This window comes from Podarcis cretensis (assembly GCF_951804945.1).
Source record: "Podarcis cretensis genome assembly, chromosome: 9".
Classification (NCBI taxonomy): domain Eukaryota; kingdom Metazoa; phylum Chordata; class Lepidosauria; order Squamata; family Lacertidae; genus Podarcis; species Podarcis cretensis.
The window spans coordinates 61,243,946-61,267,488 of record NC_137178.1 but is presented as its reverse complement, the minus strand read 5'-3'; the positions used below and the strand labels follow the sequence as shown (position 1 = coordinate 61,267,488).

The following is a 23,543-nucleotide window of genomic DNA, read 5'->3' as shown; positions in this document are numbered from 1 at the left end:
GGTCATGTGGCTAGCATGACTAAGCTGCTTCTGGTGAACCAGAGCAGCACATGGAAACACCATTTACCTTCCTGCTGGAGTGGTACCTATTTATCTACTTGCACTTTGACATGCTTTCGAACTGCTAGGTTGGCAGGAGCAGGGACCGAGCAACGGGAGCTCACCCCGTTGCGGGGATTCGAACCGCCGACCTTCTGGCAAGTCCTAGGGTCTGTGGTTTAACCCACAGCACCACCTGCGTCCCCCAGATATAATTACTATAATTTAAATAAGAACACATCTCACCATAGTGGAGGAGACCGGGGCAAGGTGGCCCGCATGCCTGTTGTTGTTGTTTAGTCATTTCGTCGTGTCCAACTCTTCATGACCCCATGGACCAGAGCACGCCAGACACTCCTGTCTTCCACTGCCTCCCGCAGTTTGGTCAAACTCATGTTGGTAGCTTTGAGAACACTGTCCAGCCATCTCGTCCTCTGTCGTCCCCTTCTCCTTGTGCCCTCCATCTTTCCCAGCATCAGGGTCTTTTCCAGGGAGTCTTCTCTTCTCATGAGGTGGCCAAAGCACTGGAGCCTCAGCTTCAGGATCTGTCCTTCCAGTGAGCACTCAGGGTTGATTGCCTTCAGAATGGAGAGGTTTGATCTTCTTGCAGTCCATGGGACTTTCAAGAGTCTCCTCCAGCACCATAATTCAAAAGCATCAATTCTTCAGCGATCAGCCTTCTCTATGGTCCAGCTCTCACTTCCATACATCACTACTGGGAAAACCATAGCTTTTACTATACAGACCTTTGTTGGCAAGGTGATGTCTCTGCTTTTTAAGATGCCCACATGCCTATTCAGGTGCTATTGTTGGGCAACTTCAAAGCCTTTGTTCTCCTTTCTTATGGCTCCTCATTTTTAAACTGGACTTGGGCCAGCAGCCCTTCAGATAGAGGACTCCTTCAGTTAAAGGATTGTCATCTGTAAAGCAGGACGCAATGGCACCCTGTTGGAGCCATCCATGGCCAGTCTCATGTGATATGAATGCAAATGTAACGAAAGAGTTTGATGGGACTTGGAAATAATTTTAAACCTTCTGGTTGCTTCTGAGATTTACTTGTACTTCTGTAATTAAACTTTTCCCTGCCCCAACTCTTTCCACCGCAAGTACCAACATTTGGCCTAAAGCATAAGCAATTATTATTTTTTTCTTGGTTAACCCAATGCAATAACTTCTCCTAACAGGCCTCCAAAGGCTATAAGTTTCACATGTCCCTTCGTAAGCTAATTTAACTTTGGTTACTTCATTGTATATGCACAAACACTGCCCTACATTGATTTTACTAGCCCCTTCCTTATGGGCACTGCAAAAGCAATCACCCTTTCTTGCATTACCCCCCAGGTTCCGCCTCTTTTATTTTCCCCCAGCTTCTCATAAAATAATAGCATTAAAAAAAAAGCTTGCCGTGCTGCTTTATCTAAATTGTTTTTCTTTCGTTACCCATATTTTTGAGGCAACAAGTGAATAATTGGTTTCCACGAACTGGAAAATCATGCAAAATTCATGGGCCCTATTCTCCACTCCAGCAACAAACTTTATTTCATCTGAAATAAAAATGGGTTACATATAAGAGTTCATTTCGCCTCTGATTGCTTCTAGGTTCAGAGTTTCTTTGCTGGGGTGAAGTCATAAGAAGTAATTGGCTTGCAGGAGTTCATATTTATAGTATGCAGTTTGAAGATAATTGAAAAGAAAATACACAGGTGGAGTGTAGCTTGGGAGAAGATGCCTCAGAAGATTTGTGATAGGAAATATGGATCCAACAAGATTGATCTGAGGGTCACTTATGGTGACATTTCAAATTAGGCTTGTTAATCCATTTGTAGGAACACAGGAAACTTAAGATGCCTTCTAAAGGTTGTATTGTTACTTATCTCATTGGCTTGGGGGTCGCATAACTCCATACTCTCTAACAATTCTCTGATGAAAATAGGGACATCCTAAGGAAAAGCAGGACATTCTGGGATAATAATAATAATAATAATAATAATAATAATTTGTTATTTATACCCCGGCCTTCTGGCTGAGTTTCCCCATCCACTCTGGGCAGCTTCAAATCGAGTGTTAAAAACAATACAGCATTAAATATTAAAAACTTCCCTAAACAGGGCTGCCTTCAGTTGTCTTTTAAAGATAAGATAGCTACTTATTTCCTTCACATCTGAAGGGAGGGCGTTCCACAGGGCGGACGCCACTACCAAGAAAGCCCTCTGTCTGGTTCCCTGTAACCTCACTTCTCGCAATGAGGGAACCGCCAGAAGGCCCTCAGCGCTGGACCTCAGTGTCTGGGCTGAACGATGGTGGTGGAGATGCTCCTTCAGGTATACTGGGCTGAGGCCGTTAAGGGCTTTAAAGGTCAGCACCAACACTTTGAATTGTGCTCGGAAACGTACTGTGAGGCAATGTAGGTCTTTCAATATAGGTGTTATGTGGTTCCGGGGGCCACTCCCAGTCACCAGTCTAGCTGCCACATTCTGGATTAATTGCAGTTTCCGGGTCACCTTCAAAGGTAGCCCCACATAGAGCACATTGCAGTAGTCCAAGCAAGAGATAACTAGAGCATGCACCACTCTGGCAAGACAGTCCGCGGGCAGGTAGGGTCTCAGCCTGTGTAGCAGGTGGAGCTGGTAGACAGCTGCCCTGGATCAAATCAGAAACAGGGATGGCTACTGTAAATCTGTGACTGTCCCTGGAAAATAGGGACACTTGGAGATCTGGGTTGCTCCCATTCATAACTGATGGTACCTGCGATAGAAGCCTCTGTATGCAAGCAGATGCTGAGCCACTGAGTTCCAGCCCTCCCTAAATTTAGTTTCTAAGAAGGAAAAGCACTCACAGTGGTACCTCGGGTTAAGTACTTAATTCGTTCCGGAGGTCCGTACTTAACCTGAAACTGTTCTTAACCTGAAGCACCACTTTAGCTAATGGAGCCTCCTGCTGCTGCTGCGCCGCCGGAGCCCGATTTCTGTTCTCATCCTGAAGCAAAGTTCTTAACCTGAAGCACTATTTCTGGGTTAGCGGAGTCTGTAACCTGAAGTGTATGTAACCCGAGGTACCACTGTACTTGCTATCTGGAAGGTTAGTACATTTTTGCTACTTGCTACTTATAAACACCATGCTTTGGATTGTATGGACTACTGTGTGCAAGGCTGATAGATGGATGCCCTCCCTTGTGACAAGGGGTTTGACCTTGAGGAAGGTTGTTTCGCCCCTTCCAACAGTTTTGTAACACACACAGCACACACACACACACACCCCTCAATCTTTTGCGGCTTCCCCAGTGGTTTTCAAATTATGTTCTGTGGAACCCTGGAGTTCCTCCGAAGCTTATTGAGAATCCTTAATGAGAAGATCAGAATTGCTGAGCAAGTTATTCCAAAAGGCCTATCACTACTCATCATCTCCTGCAATGTGCATCTGCAGGGAATATGGGGTATTATTTTATAATTTGATTCCAGGGCATGTACTCTGTTTATCTAGGGTGAAATCAAGGAAGCCAAAGAAGCCTTGCAGGCAGCCAGGATGAACTGAGTGTTCACCTAAAAAACTTTTCTGAATTATTCGCAGTATTCAGGATTCCCGTTATCTCTTCTCATTAAGCATGCTGGCTGGGGCCAATGAAAGATGCAGTGCAAAACATCTGAAACATCTACCCCTGCCCTAGAGGGATGCTACAGAGATGCTCAATGAGTCTCCTAGGGGTTGAGGAGTTTTTTTGGCCTTGCTTGGACTTCAGAAAGGGAAGTTTGTCAAGTATCTCACAAGCCGCAATAGAAGGTTGATTGGCCATGTCAGCGGCGTAGCGTGGGTTGTCAGCACCGGGGCAAGGCAAGTAATTTGGGCCCCCTAACCCGGGGCAAGGCAAGTAATTTGCGCCCCTAACCCCTAACCTGCCGCCGCTGCCAGCTTCTTCTTGGTGCTGCCTGGGCTGGGGTATTTACGGTAAGGTAGCCACGGCGGCGGTGGCAGCGGGTCTGTGTCAGACGCTGCTTGCCCGGAGGAGGAGGAGGGCAGAGAGGCGAGGAAAATGCAACATGGCCCAGCAGCTGCAGCAGCAGCGGCGGCGGGGCTGTGAGGAGGGGCTGCCTGGCGCGTCCTCCGCAGCCCTGACGCGCGGGGACCGCGGCGAGCGCTGAGAGCCACTGCCTGCCGGACGCCTTCAGCCCGGATGCGCACACAGCTCGTCGGTTCCGCGAGACATGGGGCTCTGCTACAGCCTGCGCCCGAGGCTCTTCGGCGACTCCGGAGGCGGCGAGCGCCCCCCCCAGATGTTGCACCCGGTGCGGCCGGCCCCCCCTGCACCCCCCAAACTACGCCACTGAGCCATGTGAGTCTGGCTTGGTGAGTCATAATGTATAGTCTGAGAGTAAATAGTGTTAGCAAAGTCACTTAAATGACGCAGGTCGAGACTGGAGAGAAATTAAAACCTGATAGCACATAATAATAATAATAATAATAATAATAATAATAATAATAATAATATATTATTTATATCCCACCCATCTGGCTGGGTTTCCCCAGCCACTCTGGGGGGCTCCTAATCTAATATTAAAAACACAACACAGTGGTACCTCTGGTTGTGAACGGGATCCGTTCTGGAGGTCCAGCCGTATCCTGAAGTTTTCGCTACTGGAGGTGCCGCTTCTGCACATGGCACGGTTTAGCACTTCTGCACATGCGCAGCAGCGGTTTTTCGCTTCACACGGCACGGTTTAGCACTTCTGCACATGCGCAGAAGCAGTTTTTCACTTCACATGGCACGGTTTAGCACTTCTGCACATGCGCAGAAGCGGTTTTTCACTTCACATGGCACGGTTTAGCACTTCTGCACATGCGTAGAAGCGGTTTTTCACTTCACATGGCACGGTTTAGCACTTCACATGCGCAGAAGCGGTTTTTCGCTTCTGTGCATGCACGTGCAGCGGTAGACCGCTTCTGCGCATGCAGCGATACACTTCCAGGGATGCCGGTAACGTAACCCAAAGTTCCACTGTACAGCATTAAACATTGAAAACTTCCCTAAACAGGGCTGCCTTCAGTTGTCTTTTAAAGGGAAGGGAGGGCGTTCCACAGGGCGGGCGCCACTACCAAGAAAGCCCTCTGTCTGGTTCCCTGTAACCTCACTTCTCGCAATGAGGGAACCGCCAGAAGGTCCTCTGTGCTCTACCTCAGTGTCAGGGCTGAACGATGGGGGTGGAGACACGCCTTCAGGTATATAGAACCGCGGCCGTTTAGGGCTTTAAAGGTCAGCACCAGTACTGAGGACACTGGTATAATTTGAGAAGAAAGGAACAGAGAGGACATGTCTTTCTTATTTCAGACTTTGTACATCAGAGGGAGACATTCAACCAATACAAGGGGGGGGGACACTCCCTCTGAACTACAGAACTAATCAGGACACATGGTACCTCAGCAAATTTATGCCCCTCTTCTTGGTTGCTAAGCAACACCTCCAGCCTTATCCCTTTTGGCTAGTTGACTTCAGCGCTAATGGAATTAACCCTTTAGTTGTGCCTGAATGAAGACATGAGCAGGGAGCATGGGGACGCGCATGCCAGTCCCACCCCGGCCTCCCCATGCCAACTTGCCCTGCCCAAGCCATCAAAGGGGGCTTCTTTGTGAGGACTTCCAACAAACAGAGCATTGGAGGACAACTGCGAGTGAAAGATAATGAGCATAACAGGAAACATTCTGAACTAGCATGCCTCCTTTTGTGCTGGCTTCGGAACAGAAGTTAAAACCCAACCTATAGTTGCTACATGGGAAACCAGCCTAGATAATCAGAGAATAAACACTGCTAGTTTGAATTGCCACTAACTTTTAGTGTTTTTTTTTTTGGGGGGGGGGGGAATCCTATCATTTACTTTGAAGCAGACACTGAATGTTAGATGAGGGTTTGCTGGAAGCTGACCTAGTTTCTAAGCTGTACTCTCCAGGGGTACATGACAAGGGTTAAATATTGTGCTAATAAAGATTAGGAGATTACCAGAAAAGGAAACATTTTGCCTTGACCTGATTCGCAAGGAAATGCTTTATCACAAGAATTTGTTTTGTTTTTTTAAAAGAAAATCCATACATCTTTAAATATACAATTTAATGGAATAAAGACAAGAAGAACCTAACTCAGGAGCATGAAGAATATAATAATGATTTTCATGAAAAATCCCAAGTGGGAACCTAACTAGTTCTTTTGGAGGATATGTGTCTGCTATCAGTATTCCACCCATCTGCCTGCTGGTTTTTATCTATTTTATTTATTTAATAAAATGCATACGCTGCCTGATTGTAAGAAAACCTTTAGGCACTTTACAAAAATAAGGTCTAGTAAAAGAAACACATAACTGTGGGATGGGATTTAATGGGTAGGAGAGGATATTAATTGTGATTTATCCCTCCAGGTGCCCATTTGTGGGGGCCGAGCGGAGCTTTAATACCCCACCCTTGGCAGCAAAATTAAAAGCATAGAAATTAGACTGTAAAACCTTGTTTTGAGCAAGTCCAGCTATGGAGTGAGCTGTGGCTCTCCCTATCTCACCCTGCTTAACAAAGAACCAGGCAACAACTTGGGAAGTAAGTTTAAAAAGATGAAATACTCACTTATAATATTGCAATGGCAGCAGCAAAAACTATGCAGGGAAAATACTTACAGTATAGGTAAAGGCACAGCTTTTGGCATGTACCTAAAGTTGGAGCAAGTGGAGGCATGTCTTGCATCCATTGCTGGTCAACAGAAGAGAGAGAGGAACAAGAAGTACCATTTTCGTCTTCCTTTCCAGCAGCAGAGGGGAAATGACATCACACAAAGCCCTCCCTCCCAATTGTATTTCTATGGTTTGAGTACCTGAGTATCACCAATGCAGTTCTGTTGTATTAGCCCCTTCTCATGCTAACTAGCAAGAATATGCACGCTAGGTTTGGCTACTAATCTCCCACAATAACATGATGCCATTGTATTGTGCATTCCCACCCCCATCTCCATGCCAGTTCAGTGCATGTTGCTTCTGGCGGAGAGCAAAACACTGAATGTGGTGTCACTCTAACTATGGCAACAGTGCCATTCCTTCATTCAAGTTACCATTTTAGTTCAGAAGAAACCAGAGGCCTTTCTCCTGGGCATGGTTGGCCAATTGGTGCCAAAGAAGGACAGAACTTTTTTTATGTATGCAACAACAGCAGCAAGAATACTCATCGCGAAGTATTGGAAGACACAAGATTTACCCACCTGGGAAGAATGGCAGATGAAAGTGATGCACTATATGGAACTGGCGGAAATGACTGGCAGAATCCGAGACCAAGGTGAAGAGTTGGTGGAAGAAGATTGGAAAAAATTCAAAGTTTATTTACAGAAACATTGTAAAATTAAGGAATGTTAGAAGGTTGTTGGAATGAAGTAATGTGGTTTTAGCAGAAATGATATAAAGGATTAGGATAAAATTGATTTATTAATTGGTGAAAGACGAGAATTACAGTATATTAAGATATATTATTAGGATAAAAACAAAGCTGGAAAGGATTTGCTGAAACATCTAACTGAACTGGAATACAAAAAAGGGAGGTGTGAGGCGGTCAAGGATATAAGTAAAGGAAAGAAAGCTATTGTCAGAGCTGCCCCTAGGTCCCAGCTCACAGAGGACCAATGCCAGGCTGTCGTTATGTACAAAAGTCTTTATTGAGGTTCAGTTTCCATTTCAAAGCCGCAGCGCGCAGCTCTACGTCTTAAACCCTAGACCGGCGAAGTCCCGTCTGAATCTCCTCCCCTCTGACACCAGTTTAAGATCCTAGCCCTGCTCCACCTTTTCCGCTGCTTTCTCCTCCTCTGGGTCCTCCTGCCCGCTGGGGCATCCCCCTTTCTGGACTCTTCTGACGCTGAGTCGCTTAGCTCCTCCCCCTGCCTCCGGCGGGCTTTAGGACCCGGTTCCCAATCCTCATTCTCTGCTGTCCCGCGCTCCTGTACATTTGAACTTGCCTCTCGCGCCAACCCAGTGACCTTCCTCCTGACCGTTACACTACTTCTGTCACTGCTTCCCTCTTCCGGGATACTGGCCGGATCTGACCTCCCCTCCGTTGTCTGACTCTCCGATGGAGGTGTGGTCAGCCCTGCCTTATCTTCTCTCCCCGGTGGGGAATCCACTGGCCCCGATACCTGGGACTCTTCCCCCCCACTATGCTCTGGTGGGGAAGCTGGTCCTGATTTCCAGCTGCTGCTCTGGGAGTCCCTGCTGCCCCCTTGCTCCTGGGGCGTTCCCCTTGGGAACCCCCTTCCCCTGGCCACTGGCGCCCCCTTCTGTGAATCTTCCGATTCGCTGGAGAGGCTCATGGAATCCCTCGGGCCACTGTCATCTTCTCCTACGCTGCCCTCAGATTCTTCCCCTTCGCTCTCCATCTCCCCTCTTCCCTGTGCTTCTGCTCCTGAACCTCTGACAGCTATGTAAAGGTCTGATCTGTTTTTTTTATTGTTTGTTTGTATTTTTTTGTCTTTGTTATTTTTCTTTTTTATTGTTCCTTTTTGTAATTTTCAAAATTTGAATAAATATTATATATATATAAAAACAAACAAGTTACCATTTTAGAATAATCATAGGCTAGTCCAGTCTTCTCCAGCTTGTAGCCCTCCAGATGTTTCTCCCATTACCCCAGGCAACATGACCAATGGTCAGGTATGAGTCCAACAACATCTGGAAGACACCAGGTTGGGAAAGGCTGGGTTAGTCTTTCCCAGAAGGACTTAAAGTAGACTGGGAGGGCAGGGTAGATTCTAGAATGAAGAATAAGAGTGTTGGCTGCTAGGAAGATCCCAAATATTAAATTCTGCAGTTGTTCAGCTTGTGGGGCAGATACATACCTGAAGCAGCCTTGCATCCCTGCAATGTTTCTTAGGCCGCTTAAGTGTCTAAACCTTGGGCAGATTCTGCCCAGAAGCCTGCAAGCTATGCCTGCAAGAGATGCCCTACAACTCTTAATGCATGGAGTATAATCCAGCCCAAGCTGAGCATGCTTAAGTCCCATTTATTTCAATGCGTGAGAGCTAATGATCATAATACATATATTGGATTGTATGTCTGTGGGCAGAGTTGTCTTCTTTTAGCGTTGGTATAGTGCTTAATTTTTAAGTTATGTATAGGATCCTCATCATCATTGATCTCCAGCATTAGAAGAGCTAAAGATTTACTCCATATCTTCATATAATTGGATGTCATAGAATCATAGAACTGTAGAGTTGGAAGGGACCCTATCGGTCATCTAGTCCAACGCCCTGCAATGCAGTAATCTCATCTAAAGCATCCATGACAGATGGCCACCCAACCTCTGCTTAAAGACCTCCAAGGAAGAAGAGTCCACAACCTCCCAAAGGAGACCGTTCCACCGCTGAACAGCTCTTATTGTCAGAAAGTTTTTCCTGACAATCTCCTTTCTTGTAACTTGAAGCCATTACTCAAACATGGGGGGCGGCGGGGGGGGGGGCGGATCAGTGTCCCATATACCGGAGGGGACATTTCAGCTGAACATTAGGAGAAACCTTTTGGTGGTTAGAGCAGTTCAGCAATGGAACCGATTACTTAGAGGAGAGATGGGGAACCAGTGGTCCTCCAGATGTTTTTGGATGACAACACTCATCTTTGATTTAGAACAGGGTTTCCCAAACTTGTGTCTCCAGCCGTTTTGGGACTACAGTTTCCATCATCCCTGACCACTGGCTAGCTAAGGGTCATGGGAGTTGTAGTCCAAAAACAGCTGGAGACACAAGTCTGGGAAACCCTGATTTAGAGGGTTGAGAGGAGGCTTTCCCTTGCTGAAGGACTTCAAAGCAGGCTAGTCATCAGTTGGGTATGATTCAGCTTTGGGTTTTCTGCACTGAACAGAAGGTTGGAGGAGATGCCCTCTAAGTCTATGGTTTTATGTTTCATGCTCCTCCATGTAAAATATTTCCTACACATTGTAAGCCATCACATATGAGGAAGCATTTAGATATACCATCTCCATGATATTCTGGAATTCTGTGTCTTGCTCTCTAAATCTACTGTGATATGCTTTTTACTTGTTCATTTGGTTCCATTGTTTGTAATTTTTGTTTGTAATTTTTGTGGTGCTGATTAATAGGCAGGTGAGCTACCTGCTGCAAATCTCAGCTTTTGTAATCTCAGCTTTTGCCGGGATGCACAGTTTCAGCTCATGCTAAATTTGCAATCTGACTTCACTGGAGTGCAAAATTGGCTTGCTTGTCATAAGCTGCTAATCCGAGCAAAACAATATAATACTTCTTTTTCTGGCTCAAGTGGAGGATTATGGTGGCTCAGAGGATTTTCTTCTTCTTCAAAATTTGCACTGCAGGTGAACAGCTGTTTCTAATGGGCAAACCTTGTTAAAAATCAAAGAGCATAGATTGGCTTGTACTTGAGCACCACGTTTGCTTGATAACAAGTGGTCATACCTAGAGAGTTTAGTTGGTGAAGAGGAAGCAGCGGAGGATCTGTGAGTTGTTTTTGCAAACAGAGATTAGTAGCTCCTCTCCCCCCCACCCCTTGCCGCCCCTTATTGTATCAAGATGGATTTTGAACCATAAGGTGAGATACACAATCTTATTGAACAGAGCTGCCATAATGTTTAACAATAGATTAGACAGATTTGCAGCAAATTATGCCAACGGCATACTCCATTGCATTACACACGGTCAATTAAATGTGCTTCCATTTGGAAAGAGACGGCTGCAGCATTAATTACAATATTTATACATGCCTGCAAGGAAGTTTGCCTAGTTATCATACCTTTGTGCCAAATAGAGCTGATAAGATTTCCACAAGTGACTGTACTGATGAAAAGAGCATCTTTTGCGAGCCCTTGAGAGAAATCAAAAAAGTTAAAACTCTGCTGTTTCTGGCTGTCAAACACACACACACACACACACCTTTTCAAAACAAAGAATATTCAAAACATTGTGTTGGATAGGTAATGACTAAATGCTTCTAGAAGGGGAGATCTCAGAAGTAAATTCTGCTTAATACTGCAAGTTTTTGGTCTACCTGAAATAAAGGCCAGGAACAAAATGTCAGCTGAATGCATAACAGAGAACACCTCTGAGGAAAATTAAACTCTCTCTTTTCTTTTTCCACAATAAGGTGCTTCGGATTCCATTTCGAAAGGAAAGCATTTGCATTTCAATGTATTTTGTATCAGTTTCTGTAGGGAACAGTATCAAAGGTTACCCTGTTCATAAAAAAAAAGAAACATCCTGTTGGCAACACCCCAACCCTGTATAATCACCACTCTAGTAAATAAACAATAATAACATATCAGGCAGAGGTCCTAGAAACAAACCTTTATCTTTTAACGGTTTTATTTTTCACTGTTATTCTTCTTCTGTCTCTTCATGCAGTCCATTCTCAAGTGGCAGAATAGCTGGCAGTAGGCTAAATAGCAGCAGGGTTCAAAAGACCACATGCAAGAGTTCTTCCTGTTTATTATACATTATTGTGGCTGCACACAATCATATTTTTTGGTTTCCTCTTCAAATGTAAATGATTTGTGCGGGAAACAAATTATGTTTCCTTCCTAACATATCCCCACCCCCATTGTGCCATCATGTGGAGCGCTCAATGGCATAACCAAGTTTTCTTACCATTTAATTACTCTGTGTTTTCAAAGATGTGAACAGTGCCTTTGGATTTCTCTGCATGTTTGAAGGATTAAAGGCTTTACAGTGGTACCTTGGGTTAAGTACTTAATTTGTTCTGGGGGTCCATTCTTAACCTGAAGCTGTTCTTAACCTGAAGCACCACTTTAGCTAATTGGGCCTCCTGCTGCTGCCGTGCCGCTGGAGCACGATTTCTGTTCTCATCCTGAAGCAAAGTACTTAACCCGAGGTACTATTTCTGGGTTAGCGGAGTCTGTAACCTGAAATGTATGTAACCTGAAGCGTATGTAACCTGAGGTACCACTGTATTGTCAACAGTGGTGTAGCGTGGGGGGTGCAGGGGGGGCCGGCCGCACCGGGCGCAACATCTGGGGGGGCGCTCGCCGCCTCCGGAGTCGCCGAAGAGCCTCGGGCGCAGGCTGTAGCAGAGCCCCACGTCTCGCGGAACCGACAAGCTGTGCGTGCGTCCGGGCTGAAGGTGTCCTGTAGGCAGCGGCTCTCAGCGCTCACCACGGTCCCCATGCGTCAGGGCCGCGGAGGGCGCGCCAGGCAGCCCCTCCTCACAGCCCCGCCGCCGCTGCCGCCGCTGCAGCTGCTGGGCCATGTTGCATTTTCCTCGCCTCTCTGCCCTCCTCCTCCGGGCAAGCGGCGTCGTTTGGACGGCAGCGCCAGTGGCAACTCGCCTCAGATCACCTGACACGGACCCGCCGCCGCCGCCGTGGCTACCTTACCGTAAATACCACAGCCCAGGCAGCAGCAAGAAGAAGCTGGCAGCGGTGGCAGGTTAGGGGTTAGGGGCGCAAATTACCTGCCTTGCCCCGGGTGCTGACAACCCACGCTACGCCGCTGATTGTCAAGAATTTCTTAAGTAGCAGTGAATGCTCTGCTCTCAGAGTGTTATAAACTTCTATGCACAATCACACAACCTGTGTGTACGTCCCCATGATACATTGCTCTTTTCGAGATAAAAGAATTGTGAAGCTCAGTTGTGTACGTGTATTTCCTGCCACATGTTAGGTTGTACATGTAACAAAGGGACTCTACTAAGTGTATGCCATTCTGCAGGCATGCCATTCTTTTAACTCTCCTCAACGTTGCCTATGCTTATTTCCCCTCCCCATTCCACTTACTCAAGCCAAGGCATAACCAATGTGGTACTTGGGATGTTGATGGACTCCAGCTCCCATCAGCCCCAGCCAGGATGGCTAATGATCAGTGGTGATGGGAGTTGTAGTCTAGCAGCATCTGGAGAGAGCATCATATTGCCCCCCCCTGCTCTAGCCACTGTCATTCCCTGTCCCATTGCGAAGCCATTACCTGCAGCACCTGCTTCCAGACACAACTGTATCAACACTCAGCTCACAACGAGAGTGTTTACAGCTCCTTTTCCTGGTTAAAATGCCCACGAACGCCTTAACAAATCAGCGCATTGGAAAAATGGAGATGGATTTATACATCAAACTGCATGTTTGTACGTGCAGAGGGCTGGTGGCATCCTTTTGTCTCACAAGACAATGGAGTGCATCTCTGGGGGTGAAGTCAAACCGATGGAGAATCACAGCACCTGCTGTGGCTGCAGGCCTGGGCAGTGCGTATGGACTTAAATGTATGCATGGCGGCAACCAAAGACTACAAGGTAAAGGTAAAGGGACCTCTGACCATTAGGTCTCTGGGATTGCGGTGCTCATCTCACTTTATTGGCCGAGGGAGCTGGTGTACAGCTTCCAGGTCATATGGCCAGCATGACTAAGCTGCTTCTGGCGAACCAGAGCAGCGCACGGAAATGCTGTTTACCTTCCCGCCGGAGCGGTACCTATTTATCTACTTGCACTTTGATGTGCTTTCAAACTGCTAGGTGGGCAGGAGTAGGGACTGAGGAACAGGAGTTCACCTCGTCATGGGGATTCGAACTGCTGACCTTCTGATCGGCAAGCCTTAGACTCTGTGGTTTAACCCATAGCGCCACCCATGTCCCGTCAAAGACTACAAACCTGTACCCATTTACCTGCAAGTAAGTTCCTTTGAACTCAGAGACACTTAATTCTGAGTAGGCACATACAGAATTCTGCTGTAAAACCATTTATCATCAGAAGCAATGCTGGATACAAAAAGATAGCCACAGTGTTCAAGAAATTTCACAGACTCATCAAATTCCTATGTTCTTTGGTACTGCAAGAGAGAGCATTACTTTGGGTCGAGATTTATTTTGTCAGGAACAATGCTCAAATGAGTTACATCATTGGCGTTTATTCAATTAAGATTTTTATTTTACTCCCTGAAAATTGGAGCCACATTTAGCCCTAGCTGTGAGTATTAAGGTCAGTCACACTGCACCATTTCACACTGGGCTAAGCATACAAGCGCTGCCAGAGGGAAGATTGGCACGTTCAATCTCTATGAACAAGCTTTACATCCAGATTTGAAATTCAGTCCGCATGAACTATGCAAACTACAGTGTGCTGAAAACATTTCCCACCCGGGGCTTGATTAAAATGGGCATAGAGTTGTGCTAGGACACAGCTGAGTACCTGGGTTATTTCCAGAAATATCAATGTGGCTTGCATTACATGGATCTTTCCCATGGATATTGTCCCTGTTGTCAGGGTCAACATATTACAAGAATGAGGTTGTAGACAGAAGTGTAGAATAATGGACTGTACCACTTCTGACTACACATTGGAATGTTCCCTCACATTTCATTGAGAGGTTTATCAATTGCATGTAACCTCCGTCTACTCTATGAAGTAGCTCTTCAGGCTGAAAGTTTTAGCATGACCTTGATCGACTGATTTATTACATTTTAGGAGGTCTTTATGTAAGGGAGCATATAACTCCCTGTACTCTGCAGTATGAAGTGCTACAGTCTGGAATTCTACCGTGATATAACTTTATGTAATATGCCGAATAGCTTCTCAATCGTCAGCAACCCAACCAAAATAGCTGTCTAGTGTCTACATTGCCAAATCACAATGAAAATTCAGTGAGATAGTTTTCTAACTGTGATTGTCTAACTGGCCATATGAATATGTTGCTATGTAATGGGAATAAGAGATTTCATGTTGACCATCAAATTTGCACTGAATGCCCTAGCCTCATTCCTAAATTTCAGGATTTTGCTCATGCAAAATTCTTTCTAAAGCTGCAGATGTTCTTTTTGTGTCAATTTTTTATTGAACTTTAAAATCTTTAGATATAAATTCCAGATCCCAAATTTGTTATACATTTCTCTTTAAACTTTGACCTCCTGCTTTCCCCTCCGTGCTGTTCTTAATCCCATCCCATTTACATATTGCATTTTAAAAAACTTTTCGCCCAGGACATTGTCTTCGATTTCATATATTACGAAATTTTCTACCGCTGCTCATATTTCAAATCCTGCTCACGATTTCATCTGCTCACGATATTTTCTGATGTTGTTCTTTTTCATATTGCAGAGTACGGACTCAAATTCAAATGTGAGAAAAAGAACTAATACCACCGTACAGGCGGACACGGAGAGCGTCAGGAGAATTGATACAGGGAACAGTTCCATGCCACCTTCAACGGTAACTCAGGGGCCTTCGGACGTTATGCCCCGATCTCCCTCAGCATCAAGTCCGAACCCCTTCAGCCGAATTAGCATATCTGAAACATTGGCTTCTGCAAGAGCTACTCCTTCAGCTCCTCCCTCTACCCCAGTTTTAACAGGATATATACCCCAGCAAGCCACGGCTGGATCTCCAAGCATTCATCGTTTACTTGGATCTAGACTGGAGCAGATTCAGACTACAGCAAATACTTTGGGGGCGCCTTCAAAGTCGTCAGTCGTCGCTCCTCCTCCTCCTCCTCCCCCACCCTCAAGCTCTGGCACCAGTAAGATAGACAAATATGCACGCATTTTGTTCCCCGTCACCTTTGGAGCATTTAATATGGTCTACTGGGTGGTGTATCTATCCAAGGACACGATGGAGAAATCGAAAAGTCTAATGTAGTCTTGCTGCTATGTAGTAGGTTTTTTCCTGAAATTTATTCTACACACATTTGAATGCAGAGTTTCTTCTTTTAAAGCTATTTTTTAAAAAAGAAACCTTTAATGCTTATTTTATAAAAAAAAGAGAGAGAAAGCTCTGTGCTCGTTTTCCCATGGTAAAGGGCAGGTATTATTAGGTAAATTAACGCAGCAAAATGGAGGGGCAGGGAGTATGGACACTGTCTTCCAGGCCTTTTTGAAATGGTGTTCTGTTTGAACAAAAATGCATGGGGCCATTGGGAAGAACAGAGATGGGAAGCAAATATATTATAGTGATATACAGATACATGTATACAATAAATGTGGTCTGGCTTTCCCGAAAGTGTGCACCAGTAAGTAGAAGCTGATGTTTTCATGGCCTAGCTGCAGGACAGTATTCTCTCCTGTGAGTTGAGATGGCTGTGAATTGGAGGTTATTCATACCTTCGCTGGTAAAGACACACCCTGAAAAAAAAACATGCATTCATGTAGTGGAAAGCAAAGTAAAAAAAATTGTTGTACGTGGGGAAGCTTTAGGAGAAAAGAGCTATGCAAATAAGGGGGTAGATAATTTCCACTAAACAAAATGCACAGGCAATTATGTTTTTGAACTAAGCTTGGGTAGGTCTTAAGGTAAAACACTTGCACAAAATCTTTTTGGCTGGCAAATTAGGGTCACGACCAAGCCCAATTTAGGTCAGTTTCACTAATATGAATGGGACGCAATAGTGCTAGGCTTGAATTGGATTGTATAACCTGTCTAAGTAAACTGGAACTCGTCTCATTTAAATCAACTTGCTAGTTGCATTGCCCTGCATTTCATGTGCATCCTCCATAAATCATTTAAGCATCATTCTTCCATTTAAGCTATGTTAGGTTCAAGTTCACTTAATGTTTACCCTTCAACAGTTGTTTTATAGAAAAGGAGTACCAAATGGATGGATTTGCCCCTCTACTTTCCATGATATTTTTGTTTTTCCTTCCCTCGCTTGCCAGGATGTTTCTCCTCTTCACTTGCTTTGATGTTTTTAGCTTACATTTCTAGTACATCTTAGTATGAATATGTGAATATTGAACCAGGGCCTGGTTGTTGTTCCTGTTTCAGTGGCCTTAGTCACAGTAACTTCAGGTGTCTCCACTGTGGCACTGGGGCTGCTTCCTGTGGATTTTAACCTAGGTACTTCTGTGACATTTGTATGTAGGAACCTATGTTTCCCACATGAATGTTGAACAGCCTCTGTCTGACCATGGAACTGGGTCACGGCAAAGCGATTCCCATACCAGTGTCAGAACATAAGAAATGAGCCAGCTCTGAGAGTACTGTGTTTTAAGCACTTTACTGGTTTAGCTGAATTGTACAACCTGCAGCACCAACCCATAAATATTTAGAATGTGGATTAGTGACAGCTACAAACTACAAATGTTAAATTTTGGCAGCACTGTGGCAACATCATGATAACATTGCACTGGAGCAAACATTTACGACTTCTGTGAGCTAGTCCTACGGGATTGCTTTGGAGAACTGTTTGTGTTTCTCTTGACTTACAACTCTGAAAAGAAAAGAAAGATCAAGCTCGGAAAGTATTGTTTCCATCAAAATTGTATCTCTCCTCATGTCTCTCCTCATTTGTGCATTTCTTCTTTATCTGTCCACGAGTCTCCCCACTCCCTGGATTCAATATTTCACCAAAAGGCAGACAGCCAATATGTTACAAGAGGGGTAGGCCAGCACATTGGCACGGGAAGTAACTATGAATACTTCCTTCAACATTTTGGTATGTCTGTCTGTAATGCAAGCTGTGAAGGTTCAGGTGAATGAATAACCTGCTAGGGTCACCCCTAGAACACTACAGTGGTACCTTGGGTTACAAACGCTTCACGTTACGAACTCCACTAGCCCGGAAGTAGTTGCTCCGGGTTGCGAACTTTGCCCCGGGATGAGAACGGAAATCACAGGCCAGTGGTGCAGTGGCAGTGGGAGGCCCCATTAGCGAAAGTGCGCCTCAGGTTAAGAAAGGTTTCGGGTTAAGAACAGACCTCTGGAATGAATTAAGTTTGTAACCCGAGGTACCACTGCACTTCTGTGTTCTCTCTAGTAGTGTCTTCAGTGCCTTTAAAAGCAGACAGCTGTTATTGCCCATGTTTTCTAAAGATATATGGACAAAGTCCCTTAAAAAAAAGCCTGTTTCCAAGTTTTCTTCTTATAGTTCACCTGGTTTCATACTGTTCTAAAAGGAGCCTTCTACAGTGCCATGAAGAAGCACTGCCCATCACTGCGTGACTCTTGACTGTTTTCGATTATGCATAGTGCAGAGAATGTGAATTGAAACAAGTTTTCCTCCCTTTCTCATGAAAAAACTAGAAGTTGGGGTCCTCCATTGGAGGACCCCAACTTCTAGTTTTTTCATGAGAAAGGGAGGAAAACTTGTTTCAATTCACATTCTCTGCAGTTCTTATAGTGGCCAACCACACCTGAAAGAACAGGATGCTAGACTAGATGGGTGCTTGGTCTGATATTAAAGTTACTTGAATTCTTACGGCCTTGGCCCAATATACCTGAAGGAGCATCTCCACCTCCATCGTTCAGCCCAGACACTGAGTTCTAGCTCCGAGGGCCTTCTGGCGGTTCCCCCACTGTGAGAAGTAAGGTTACAGGGAACCAGGCAGTGGACCTTCTCGGTAGTGGCACCCGCAATGTGGAACGCCTTCCCATCAGATGTCAAGGAAATAAACAACTATCTGACTTTTAGAAGACACCTGAAGCCAGCCCTGTTTAGGGAAGTTTTTTGTGTCTGATCTTTTATTGTGTGGGTGGGGTATAAATAATAATAAATAATAATAATAATTCTACTTCTGAAATGGGGGGGGCTGCTGTTCTAATGGAGGCTCCCCATGCATTTGTGAATCCTGATCTTCCAGGGTTTTAAAACATGTGGGGCATCTCTGTGAGTATAGGAGGTGCCTCATTTCAGAAGTAGTAGCCAAACAGAAGAACAGTCAAAAGGAACAGCACAATAAAATAGGCAGAGCTAAAGGTGTCACTGGGTGACCTTCATGACAGTAACTCCGACTGTGGTACAGATGGCATGGCAGCTAGCTAGAATACTATCTTTAAATGACACCTTTCTTGCTTAACAGACTCTACAACTGGTAAGCCCAATGTTATTAGAATTCCATAGATGGCGGAACTAGTGAAATGAATTAATGGCTTTATTATTGCCCCATATCTAAGTTAGATTCTGAGAGGGGGCGGGTGGTAATTAGAGTTAAGCCTGAGCCCATACAGGTGATCAAATTGTCCTTAAATGAGTCCTCTCACTCTGAGGCAAACTTGTTTGAATCATTCAGGTGCAGATTCACGGTAAAATATGTGTCTGTGTCCACCTCCATATTCTTGGAATTTCAGTATTGTAGCTGTCCAGTTGGAATGTTTTGTATTTATTTTGAGTCATATAGTACATTTATGAAGCAAAGACTGGGGAAATCAGAGGAAATCAATGCATTACAGATGGCACTTACAGAAGCCTTTTTCTCTATCATGCCTTGTGAATTTTGGACTGTGCTGAAAGTACACCACAAGGATTCAAAGATTTCAAAGACCTACGAGCAGTATATAGTAAAAGCTTTTTGGCTGGGCTACATTATTGTTTCTCTGCCTTTATGAAATCACATTGTTCATTTCCTCCATGCCATCTTGGGAGTTGGGCCTGTACAATGACTAAGCAAACAAGCTGTATATAGTCTGCTAGCCATGGTTAGTGGGCTACCAGGGGCTTGATAAATTATCATTTTTTGTAGTATGCTGGCAGCTATCTGGCAGGCCACAGTGCATGACTGGTGGGCTGTGTTTGGCTTGGTGGGTCACGAGTTGTGCAGGCCTCTCTTGAGAGTCAACTAATTGCTTATATTCACTCATCAAAATGGCTGCAGCTGTCCTTGAGTAAGCAGCAGGTTCACACTGAAGTTTCTTTACATGGCCAGGCACTCAAGTACATGGCTGTGTGTGGAAAAAGAATAGTTTGTTCATGTGAAGTAGGCCCCAGCCTCTTACACTCCATGCTCCTACCATAGGTGCCATATTTCTTGACTTCTTCACACTTCTTGCACCATATCTGTCTTCAGCCCCACAAGTAGCTAGGCCCACTGTAGTTAATAACTCACAATCAAATCTCCTTCTTTCAGCTATCCAGGCAGAGTCACAACCCACAAATACAACTTGTTTACTGGTTACTCAATAAAGCATGCAAAATTGCTTGCTTCCCCTCTGTTTGAGATGACCTGGGCTTCATTGAAGTAGTTTCTAGTCAGAGGAGACACAGATTTTCTGGGTGCCTCAGAAGCCTGCAATATTGCTGTTGTTGCTTTCATCACCAATCTACATTCTTCCCTCATCTGACATGTGCCCTCCCTCTTGTACTTCTTTCTTCATTTGAATGGTGATTGTCCTTTCATGCTGTCATTCTTCACCAATGGCCATTTTAAAAAATGCTGGGAAATCCTGAGTGAAGCCCCAGATTCCTTACAGTTCCCCACCTCCCAACTCTGGGATCAAACACAGTAGTGTCTAGGAAGTGGCAAAGGAATAGGGCAACCAATAACCCCCTGGGACTGCACAACTTGAGAATGGAAGTAGCCCCTTATAGATTTGAATACAGAGCAAGATTTCCAGAAAACAAGCCCCTTCTCTCTTAAGAAAGTTTCTGAGGCTATTTTCAAATCTTTCCCCTTTTAATCTGTCATTTTACAAGGGATCATATAAATACCTCTAAACACCTGTGTGCTTACATCCAAAAAACACAGATAAAGATAATTCTATTCCAAGTCAAGAAGTAACAATCATCCTTATCATTTTTATACAGTGTTTTTTTTAAGTGTTCCGAGCTTAAGTCTCTGAGAAGCAAAATGTATTTTTTTTTTGTTGATGTATAAGCACCGCCAGCTGAGCATGTTTGGTTTCTAGTACTGAATCTGCTGATGCAACAGATATGCTTTAAAAAATATTTTCTATTGTGCTGCCTTGTAATATGTAATTTGATTTACTTTTGGGGGACATCTTTCTGTGTTCTTTCATTATAAGGATTTTCAAAGCAAATCGGTCTATTGGAATGTAAAATTTGAAGTCGAATTGTGTCTTCAATCCTTTTGAAGAAGGCAATGAGAGAATCCTCCTTTTTAATTGGTAAATTAGCTTTTCTTTGTAAATTAGCTTCTTTTCCTTTGTAAATCGGCAAATGCATCAATTCTGTGAAGGTGGCTTCAGAAAACTTCTCAAATCCAGACAGAGATTCTTCAAAGGGCAGTGTGAAACAGTGTGAATTTTTTTTTTAAATCAAACATATGACTTATATAAACTAGAGCTCCTTGTTATCAAGAGTCCCTTGGGAACATGAAGGGGTCATCCAGTGGGTTCCATCCATAAAAAGGCATCTTTTGTGAGGACTGGTACTTTCACATAGGCGTTCAGTATAGGATCAGTGATGCCCTGTGCTCAATGGGAATGTTAGGGCAGAAGGTAGGGAGACCAACAGTAGGTGGAGGCACATCAACAGGCAGGGCTAACTAATTCATCTTTTGTCCCCATTTCCCTCCCTTTTGAGGCATGGGAAAGGAGAAGGAGAAGGAAGCTGAAAGACAGTATCCGCTCCCAGCCTCTAGTAAGTAGGTAGAGGGCTGGCTGAGAACAAAGTGAGGTTGGTGACTCAGTACCTCTTTGACAAGTGGACCAGCCTCCAGTGTGTGTGCTTAGCATATTTTGTGTGGTTTTTCCAATTCCAGCTGCACAAAGAGCACACAACAGGGCACTGCTGGTTCTCACAAATGGTGCCTTCTCATGATGCTTCTTGAGAGCAGCTTCCACAAGGGGTAGGGGCTATCACCAGGGCCCTGACAAATACACTTTGCTGCCTTCACAGCAAATGTCCTGGCCAGAGCAAGTCACGTTGCATAGAATCTAAGGACTCATCTACACCCATTGGATATAATGTTAGAAATGTGACACCTGAGGGTGCTACAGAGCAGTGATCCACCAGCAATGGAAAAATGCACCAAGCATTATATAACATTATTTTTAATAATGTTTTTACTGATCAATGTAGATCCAGCCCAAGTGTGGCCAAGTTATTTCAGCACTTGAGGGGAAAAAATCTCACTAGCACCTCTTCTTGGGAATAGAAATACAACAACAATAAATGAATTAATTAATTAATTTCATCACAACCAGAATTACCTAGTGAATCCTCCCTCTGCCTACAGAACTGGGCCTAAATATCTGGGATCAGCCCAATGTAGGATGTTTCATCAACAATGCTCTCAGTCCAGCTGTAGATTGCCAGTTAGGACTTACTCCCCTTGAAATCAATGGAACAAGATAGTAGTGACTAATTCAAGGATGGTTGCTTTTAATGGGGCTTAGTCCTTACTAATAGGAGTTGGATTAGGGCCATTGGCTTGGACCCTAAAATAAGTTGATTGAATTGAAGACAATTCTCCCATCCCTTCTTTCTCCCTGCAGCTGGGGGTAGGTGGGTGAGTGTCTTCCAAAACGATGTGAGGGGAGGACAGGTGAGAGAGGGAGGAAACACCTCAGACCAAGACTGGCTCCTAAATTAACTTAAGGAAGTTCATGGAAGGAAAGTTTCCTCCAAGCAGCAGCACCCATCCCAAACATTTCAAGAGGGCAAGATCCAACTCATAGTCTTTAGCAGGCCTGGAGCCCAAGAAGGTTTGCCATGCTTAAGTCCTATTGAAAGGAATGAGCACTGAGTTAGTTCCCCCACTGGTTTCAATGCACCTAAGTACAACTATCTTTCTCCCAATACGTAGAGTTACAAAGTGTGTGCACACCCACAAGTTGTACATCTTAGCAAGCAAAGCTCATTTGCAACTGGTTCCTTTTGTTCCCCACCCCCCACACTTCTATTTGCAACATCAAATGTCTTGCAGGCATTGAGAAGTGGAAGATAACTAATGTGTATTATGTGTACTGCTATAATTAACTTTGATTAGTTTGTTGATCTACTCTGATTTTTTTTTTAAACTTGTTTCCGATTATCTGGTTTCAGCATGCTTGCTATACACTTAACAAAATTCTGTATCCACATTGTCTTCTGGAGTGACTTATCAAAAGCCACTGTTTTATTCTACAAAGAAACAAGGACTGTATAACTGTGGTTGTCATACAGAACAAAAGGTGTTTCTTTTCAAGTCACTGTTATTTATAAGCATGTTTATTGGTTTTTTTATTATTATTAAAAAAAAGAGGTGGAATGGAGATTGATGGATAAGGCAGAAATCTGCATGAATTGCTCAACAGGACTCCCAAACTCAGTCACTTTACATGTTAAAATATTGTAGCTTGGCTTGTTGACTCTTAATTATGACAGCTTGTTGTCCTCTTATGTGAGAACATAAGAAACCAGGGAGCCTGGAAATCATGAATATTTTCCTTTCTTCCACATTTCAGCTGAAGGGGCTTATAAACCTCATCACTGCGCCAATTAATGTCAGAGTCTCCCTCCCCAGCAGCTCGGAGCTTATTCACTTTCATGGCAAGAGGAACCATGAATAATGTATTTTCAGAAGGGAAAAGATGACTATGTATGTGCTTCATTGTTCAGGTTGAATTGGAAGAGAGACAATCTTATTGTCTGGGGTGATTTTGTTGCTGCTGCTGTTCCTTTCAAATCTAGGGTTGGAAATATTGGAGACAAGAGCGTTTTAGGAGCTGACAGTAGTATGACAGAGGCATTTGTGGTTTCTTTTCTCTCCTTGTTGCCTCTGGCCCAACTGGTTTTGCAGGGTTTTGAAGCACTACAAAAACTTTTAAAAATAGGAGTTAGTTTATAGTTATTCAAAGTGTTTGGTCTCATTCTTAGACATCAGCTGGTG

The 23,543-nt window shown here is 44.3% G+C and overlaps 1 protein-coding gene across 1 annotated transcript in view; it reads left to right on the top strand.

Moving 5' to 3' along the window:
* The window catches only part of GABRA4 (gamma-aminobutyric acid type A receptor subunit alpha4), a 65,990-nt gene extending 49,798 nt beyond the window's left edge, over positions 1 to 16,192 (top strand). The window contains exon 9 of the mRNA XM_079989759.1: positions 15,103 to 16,192. Coding sequence (XP_079845885.1) covers positions 15,103 to 15,639 — 537 coding nt within the window. The 3' untranslated portion in view covers positions 15,640 to 16,192. The remainder of the gene's footprint in view (positions 1 to 15,102) is intronic.
* The last annotated feature ends 7,351 nt before the right edge of the window (positions 16,193 to 23,543 follow it).